This window comes from Myotis brandtii, unplaced genomic scaffold (genome assembly GCF_000412655.1).
Source record: "Myotis brandtii unplaced genomic scaffold, ASM41265v1 scaffold59, whole genome shotgun sequence".
NCBI classification, from domain to species: domain Eukaryota; kingdom Metazoa; phylum Chordata; class Mammalia; order Chiroptera; family Vespertilionidae; genus Myotis; species Myotis brandtii.
This window is the reverse complement of record NW_005370223.1, coordinates 1,856,126-1,864,789: the sequence shown is the minus strand read 5'-3', so window position 1 is coordinate 1,864,789 and position 8,664 is coordinate 1,856,126. Positions and strand designations below refer to the sequence as shown.

The following is an 8,664-nucleotide window of genomic DNA, read 5'->3' as shown; positions in this document are numbered from 1 at the left end:
TCACCTGGTTGTCCTTCTCAGATACATACATGTGAGGAGGCCCTCGCTGGGCTCGGGCAGAAGGGTAGGTATAATAGGATTTTTTTTGTGGCAAAGCAAAGATATTCTTCCCAATACTCCTTAATATACCCATCTGACCAAGTTGTGGTTCTTCGGGAAAGTTCTGTGATATATGGCCCCAGCGAATGATGGCTTCTATAAGGCAATCCTCAAGCAGTGGAAGAGGTGTGTGTAGGTGTAGGTGGTCAGAGAACATGGAAGACGGGAAAGCTGATAAAATAACCCATGAGGTTTTAAAAACGATCCTTCATGTCCACAAATACCCTCCCCCTCTCCTTGCAAGACGTATCAAGAGCTATGGTAGAGGCCAGCACTAAAATGCACCACTACCATTAAGAACAGGTGTAGGGAGGACGCAGGTGGGCCAGCCAGCCTTCTAGTGGAGGCACATACAGGCATGTGCAGGAAGTACCCGGTGAGAAAACACGGGCAGGTTCAGAAAGATCCGGACACCAAGTACAACACAACTGCCAGGTGTGTTCTCAGGAGTGATGGGAGACAACATTCGGGCTAGACTGTACCAGGCCTTGAATGCCATGAGTAGCCAAAATGCCTATTGAAGAGACCTTTAGCATTATAATTTCAGGTATTGTTGTGTTGGGAGATTGGGCATTGCCAGTCATTGCTAAAATATAAGCTAACTTCTTTTTTTTTTCTAAATATATTTCATTGATTTTTTACAGAGAGGAAGGGAGAGGGATAGAGAGTTAGAAACATCGATGAGAGAGAAACATCAATCAGCTGCCTCCTGCACATCCCCCACCAGGGATGTGCCCACAACCCAGGTACATGCCCTTGACCGGAATCGAACCTGGGACCTTTCAGTCCGCAGGCCAACGCTCTATCCACTGAGCCAAACCGGTTTCGGCAATAAGCTAACTTCTAAGAGAGGGTCAAACAATCCATGGCAGCTATGTGAACCTTCAAAAAAAATACAGCAAGGGTATCGTAGGGGTGGCTCCAATCATAAAAATGCACTGTACAGGGGAGGAATCCACATTTATTTGCTGCTGCATTTAAACAAGTATCAAATCATAAAAGCCCTATGGGAAGACAGCCCTGCCCCCTTCCAGGGTCACTGTGAGAAAATAAATGTATCAAGGGACACATTTAAATAAAAGCAAAAGTAGATTAGTTTCAAGTGGTAGGGTTTGATTTGTTTTAAAAGAAAAAAACATAAGATTCAATTCATCTGTACTTAAATGAGGATCAGTATGGAAGGAACATTTTAAAATGTGCTTCCGTCCCAAATGTTAGCTAGTTAGAGGAGAGAAGTAGAAAAAGTGATGGAATGAGGAAGAGAACAAGGAAAGGCAGGGAGAAAGAGGAGGTGGGGGAATGGAAAGAGAGGATAACAGACCAAGAGTGTGGACAATGAGATCCAAAAACCCAACTGAAACCACTTAGGCCAAACAGGGCAGGGGTGACTCATATAGAAAGAGCTTACAGTGGAAGAGGCTGTGATCCAAAAGTGTCAAGGAGTCAGGCAAGTGGGAATAACGGAAAGAAAACTGAAAAGATCTTATCTCAGGAAAAAAAATAAGAAGAGGAATCGAGGACGGCTCACATGGTATAGTTGAAGAAGGGGGGTGGGGGGTTGTTTTTAATCCCAAAAGGGCTAACACGGATTTTCCACTTGACAGTTGTGTAGATCGGTATAAATTTACCCTCAGTCATTATTCTTATTAACAGAGTCTGTGCAAAGAGGTTAAAAAGCCAAAATTTTCAACAAAGCTGTCTAGAAAGTTCTGTCTTGAAGCATATTAATTTACAAATGGACATTTCTTAAGTTGCTCTGTGAAATCTTTGTACTTTTCATTGTGATAAAATATGCAGGACATGAAATGACCATTTTAGCCATTTTTAAGTGCACAGTTCAGTGGCATTCACATTGCTGTGCAACCATCACCACCATCCATCTCCGGAGCATTTCCCTCATCCCAAACGGAAACTTTGTGTTCATTAAACACTAACTCCTCATTCCCTCCTCCCCACAGCATCTGGCAACCACTATTCTACTTTCTGTCTCTACTTTCGTTTTTAAGACTAAGTCATTCTAACTTGTAACTGGGGAATTTCTGTCTCTACTTTTGTTTTTAAGACTAAGTCATTCTAACTTGTAACTCTTAGCATCTGAGAAGCAAAGTCCTGGATGGAAGGCTTTTTGAGGAAAAGTAGGGCTTACACTGACTTTCAAACTCTTAAGTCCTGTATTTATCAATTTCAAAATGAAATTTCAACCCTTTCTCAGATTTAAGTGTTCATTAAATTAATTCTAAGTGAAAAAACAATAAATAATTTGTCTTTATTTTTAGTGATTCCTAGGAACAAGCACAGTAAAGTATTATTTTTTTAACTACATGAAATAAAATAGTTACAGTAATCATTTCTATTTGACTAGAATATATTGAAGCTAGTCAGTGTAGTCTCATGCCTTAAATATTGCCATAAAATATATGAAATGGTTTCTGAAATGACTGAGGAAGCATTCACCACTTTCGATGGAGTAGTTTGTTGTTCTTTGTCATTTCTTTTACACAAAAACCTGGCATATTAACAAATAGACAAGAGAACAATAAACAACAGATACTGCAATCACTTAGCTAATACTATTTGGAGTTCTGAAGCAAAAGTAGATTATGATATATCGATAATAAATGTGATATTCTCTGTACATGTAAATAAGCCCTAAATTCCAGAACCTCTGTTTTCCCAGAGCCCTAGTAAATACACTTTTAACAGAGATCTCATGTAAAGTGGCCATATGCTCATAATTATCCAAATATTGTAGATCCCCTGTGTGAAGTTTCACATCTTTATTGCCTCTATTTTAATGTTTACAAAGTTGGTAGTAATTTTAAAAACCAAATGTGATCCTCAACAGGAAAGACAATTTCCTATGTGATTGTAATTTTCTACGCAAGATTTGGCACGGATCAAATCATTCTTCGAACGTAATCATCTTCACTCTCCTATGCAACCTATAGGCTCATTTGAGAAGGCACTTTGTCTGCTCAATTTAAGTATCCCAAGACCCATTAGCAAGCTGCAATGTGTTTTTAATCTAGAATGTTTGGACAAGCATAAAACATGTCGAATCATTACAGAAGAAAAGTGTTGCCACAAATTCACAGTGAAATACAGTGAAAGCTCACGACGACAAACAAATTTAGCCTTTTGAGAGAAGTTACTTAACAAAAAGAAATTCTTCAGAGGATATGAAAGTTAGTTAAAATGAGTGTTTTAAAATGTAATTCCAGGGCAAAAGTATAAAGACTGAGAACTGCTAAAATGAACAGAGAATGATTTGATATTTTAAAAATCCCAAATGGTTGAGTAACCAATGATAATCATTATGCTTACTAATATAATAAGAATTTACATATGGTGTTGTATATATCCTGCATAAAAAAATCCAGAGGGACATAGGTTCGCCTTCATCTGAGCTGACCAACCTAGAGTTAGAAGATTTTGAGTTTGTATAGCTAGAGTGTGACAGAGCTGGGATCCGAACCTTCAGCTCCAAGGCCCTATTTTATTTAACATCTAGAGTTTGTAAGAAGATGTCAACTTCATTCTGATGCAGTTTCTGCCTCCCTTTCAGGTTCTAAACAGGCACAGCCCTACGGATTGTTAGAGATCCGACCAGATTAGCAGCATTTGGCCTGGCATGACGGTAAGCAATTAAATACCCCTGGTTTGCATGAGGAATGAAAATTATTTGCTCGTTAGGAATGAGAATGATTAATTTGGTAATAAAGTTGCATACTCTGCATTTCTTTTATAGCTTTCTCGTAGTTAAAAATCAAAACATTTCTTGAAGTACTTGGCAGGTAACTTGCCCCTATTTCATGGTGTGGACCAATGTTCAAAATCTCAGCGTGCATCTGAATCCCGCACCTTCCCAGCTTGTTAAAGTATAGATCACCGGCCCCCCCCACAAGGTCTTGGGTGTGGCCTAAGAATTTGCATTTTGAACACATTTCCAGGTGATGTTGTTGCTGCTGGCCTGGGGGCCACCCTTTGAGAATCACTGGTGATGGCAAACTACAACAGGGTTGGACTGCTATGTGCCCCATGTGTAACCAAACAAAGGAGAGCAGAGATTGGATGGATTTGATCCCCCCTCCCCCCGGGGTCTTCCTGCTTCTTTCAATATACACAACTGGATCTAATCACCTTCCCATCTCAGTGCTCTCATACTGGTGCAGACATGGGCCTCCAGGTCACACCAGGCTCAGCTGATAGAGTGGGGAAGCCGAGGCCCAGAGAGCTTATGTCATTGGGCACATCCCTCCATTCCATTTCATTGAATTTGTCTGTAACCCTTTCTGTGAAGGAATAGCAGCGCCCAAACAAACAAAGGAAACGGAAAGATCAGTCTCAATATAAAATGGGGAAGGCAGGAGGAATCACAGGGCTGACAGCCCCCAGTCTACGTTGTGAAGGAGAAGTTTATCTTATTGTCTTCCCAAAGCAAACAGTCTTCACCTTTCTTTCTGATACTCAGGACCCCCTTTGAGAACCATTGCTCAGGATTCTAAGCCAATGGCTTTCATTTTTTCTTTCTTTGTTGAGGGACCTTTTCTGCAGGCACAATTTTAGGGACATACCCAAAACATAAGAGCAGAGCTGCTCAGGCGGGAGCAATCGTGGGCAACATGAACCCCTCCTCGCTCCTCTTGCCGGAAGCTCTTGAAATGCTAAGGAACAACATTTTAAACGCACTGCCTTAGTCCGTTTTGTCATTACCCTTCTTTTAATCAAGATCCACAAGACTTACATCTCATTTCTCTTGGACAACATAGGTGACAGCTGTCGAACCCTATCAAATGATCCATTTACCAATCTATTCAGAATAGCATAATAGTGGTGTAAGATCTGAATGGGGATCCTGCTGCCAACATTTTCATTTCCACTGGGATTTTATGAAGATAGTACCTCAAACTAAAGATCTTATTTGCGCAAATTTCAGGTGCTAGAATGTCTTCCCGGGATATATTTCCAGAGCCTTTAAGTTACTTTGACTGTGAGTAGGGACCATGCTAAAAGTCAAACCTCCTCAGTCACTATAATAAAAGTTGCCTTTCAAGTGACACTTCAATGAAAACTACATAATAAGAGAGATAAATTCCTTTATTTATTTAAGAGAATCTTCTCTTCTTGAGTTAATATAAAATAAGAATTTAAGGACAAAACAGCACAGATTTCAGGTAGGAACAGGGAAGTTCTATTTGCTTTTGGTCCTGTGTATCTGGGCAGGCAGATGTTGCATTGATAGATGTTTTGTTGCCAAATTCTGCACACACCTAAAATGTGACTCTAATTTCTTAAAATCACGTTAATGTCGCTTTCCTTGCCCATCTTGCAACCTCCTATAAATATTCCCATGTTCACATGATTTTGGTTCTCCAGGGGTAATCCCAGTAATGTCGCTTTCCTTGCCCATCTTGCAACCTCCTATATTCCCTTGTTCACATGGTTTTGGTTCTCCAGGGGTAATTCCATGAGCCTCCACAAGGGGGCAGGCTATACCAGACTGCACAGTTTTCTCTGTTTCCTTCTAATTTTGGGGGGGAAAAAAATCTAACCAGGAAAAGAATGCCCTGGTTAAATTGCCTCTCACTTCAGCTCAAGAACCTCTCACCTTTTTTTCATGTTCTTCGTAGATAAATGTGCTGAAGAAATTATGAGAGAATCTTAGGACTGAAAACTCAAATTCTCAAGCATTATTTCAAATTCTCCAAATGTGAGATCTAAAGGCAGACTCTGACTTGTAGTGTGCTCTTTGTATCTTCATTTTTACAACACACACACACACACACACACACACACACACACACACACGTAGCAGAGGCCTTGGCATGGCCTGTTAACATTCCTATTGGAAATGGAGGAAGAGAAAGGCTTTCTCCATTACCGTGGATCATTGTCACTATATTTGAAAATGAAATGTGTTTGTTTTTTTTTAATAGAAGAGAAGAGTTGGATTAGGAGTTAGAAAGACTTGTCTCCTCGCCCTGGCTAGATTTCTGACAGCTTGTGACCTTGAGCCCTTCCACTGAGTTTATCTGTTCCTCTCTTTGCTCACCTGTGAAATCAGTGCTGCAAAGGGCAGCCAGCACTTTCCTTGCATAGATCAGAGGCTGGTGGCAATGAAGGAGGGGAATCCTTAAGCCGGGAAGCCAGGCCTGGGTGGTCCCTGTCCTGGTGTCATTTACTCTTACACAGAACCCCATCTAGTGCGCAGAGGGGCCCTCAGCCCGAGCAGATAGGCTCATCCCTTTGCTTCCTGTTTACCGATAACTTGAAACAGATAATAGTTGCTGTGGGCAAAATGGAAAGGGAATACAGAAACCCGCAGTTGCCGGCAGGAAACATTTTATTGGACGGAGAGACTGAAACCATGAATCATCAGTTCACCAGACTCCATACTGATAGAAATTAAAATACTGATAGTACAAACCACAAGTATTCATTGCCCTGGAGGAAGAGGTGGAGAGACAGCACCAGGAAAAGGCCTCTATGGGATGACACTCAGGCAGATGGACAGAGGGAGCTGAGCCGCAGAGCAGGCCCAACAACACACATGAATCATCCCAGGGCTGACAGGCAGGGAGAAGGGGAAAGGCTGTGCCTGCAAGTGAGAAATGAGGGGGTTTGAGTGTGTGCATTTGCAGAGGTGACACTGAGTGGGCCATGTCAGGGTGGCGAAGACCTGCAGGGAGTGGCAGGAGGCACCGAAGAGAGACATGGAAGGAAATGGGCTTGGGACCCCCCCCCTCCCCCCCCCATAGGACCAACATACATGCTTTGCCATAATGTTAACTTACAAAGGAAGAAGACGACATAGCATATGAAAACGATGTGTACACACAACAATTAAGAGGAAATGGAAGGGAACCCATAAAAGCAAAACTATTTGATTCGTTGTGGTAGCAAAAAACCTGAGAAGCCATTTTTTCATCCAGTTCCGTTTCCTTTTATATACTGTTAATTTAGTAAATAATTTAAAGCGCAAAGAGTGGAAGGAAGAAAAGGCCATGGTAAAGCACCAAGGAGACTCAGAAGTTAAAGCTCATGAAATCAACACCAGGATCTGGCCAGAAGGGGCATCCCTTCTGAGATCAAGAGGAGAGTGCCACAGCCCAGTGGTTAAGGGCCCAGACTCTGGGGCAGGGTGACTTGGGCCTCAGTTTCTCTATGTGTAAGATGGAGGTAATATGTACTTACCTCAGAAAGATTTTTTTTAAGATTAAATGAAATAATATGTGTAAAGGGCTTAGGACCCGCCCAATTCACAAGTTCTCTTTTCCCCCATTACCTGGGGGAGGCCAGGGGTCTGCGTGGTGGAGTGCACAGCCCATACCTGAAGGAATTAAGGCCTGAAGGGCGCAGGGAAGCAAAACTCCACTCCCAACAACCCTCTCTCCCTCCCCCAGCAGTCAAGTGAGTGGTCCCTGTAGGGACAGGAAAAGAAATGAAACAGCAAAGGAGAGAACAGGGAAGAAAGTGAGAGGGAGTGGGAACACGCTCGCACACACAGTAAGGTGGGAAGACACTGTCTGAGATCAAATAAAACCATAAAGGAAGGGGAAAGGGCAAGAATGAGATCAAGCTATTGGGCCAGTGATGGATTCTGCTGTCCGGGAAGGGGAAGAACACTGGGTTTGGGGCCTGAGCTCTGGGTTCTGTCCTTGGCTAAGTGTCCTTGGAGAAGTCATCTATCCTCTCTTCGTATCATTAAAAAAAATCTGTGAAAGTGAACATAGTGAGGCCAACCTCAGAGAGCTGTTGGGACCTTAAGGGAGAGCATGTTATGGTGGGGGCCCGAGCACCCGAATCATGTAAAGGGAAACGCCTGTCCTCGGGGGTCCGGGGGGCACCGCGCTCGCTGCGGGAGAGAAGCAGCCCACCTCGCCTTGCAGCGTCCGGCCCGGCCCGGAGCGGAGCGGTGCGGAGCAGTGGGCGGGAAGGCAGGCCCGAAGAATCTGGGGACAGATAAAGGAAACTCGTGATGGGGCGAGGCTGGGCTGAAGAGAAACAGATTGGGGAAGAGCTGCGAAGGGAGGGTCCGCAGCCCGGGAGGTGGAGGCCGGGCGGGAGAGAGTGGGAAGGCAGAGAGCGATGGGAGGGCAGAGCGAGCAGAGGAGCGGGCTGGGGAGAGAGGGCTTGGAATGCAGAGAGCACTCGGGGAAGGAGGACGGATTGAAGGCAGAGGGAAAGAACAGAGGGGAGATGGGGGTGCAGGGGAGGCGGGGGACACACCGCCAGCGGGAAGAGGACTCGGGGGGCAGACGGAGAAAAGCAGCGGCCAAGCCCGCGCCAGAGGAGGTCGGGGACTTCCCGAGGAGGGGCTGCGGCCTGGAGGAGCGCAGTGGCTTTCAGCATCCATCCAGGCTCTAGAGAGTGACCTCTGCCTGACCTTGCGGGTCGGAAACAGACGCCCTGTCTTGGTGGAGAGCTGTGCCCAGCCGAGGGAATGGGGCTGCTCAGGGCTGGGCCCTGGGCCTGGCGCTCGGCGAGGCTTCTCCGGCCCAGGGCTGGATCCTAAGGGGAGCGAACGGCGGGCCTGGAAGCGGGGGCAGAGGAGGGAAGGAAGGG

General features: G+C 44.5%; 1 protein-coding gene across 1 annotated transcript in view; it reads left to right on the top strand.

The window, feature by feature from the left end:
* The first annotated feature begins 457 nt into the window (after positions 1-457).
* GDF6 (growth differentiation factor 6) overlaps positions 458-8,664 on the top strand; it is a 24,541-nt gene continuing 16,334 nt past the window's right edge. The window contains exon 1 of the mRNA XM_014550199.1: positions 458-534. Coding sequence (XP_014405685.1) covers positions 458-534 — 77 coding nt within the window. The remainder of the gene's footprint in view (positions 535-8,664) is intronic.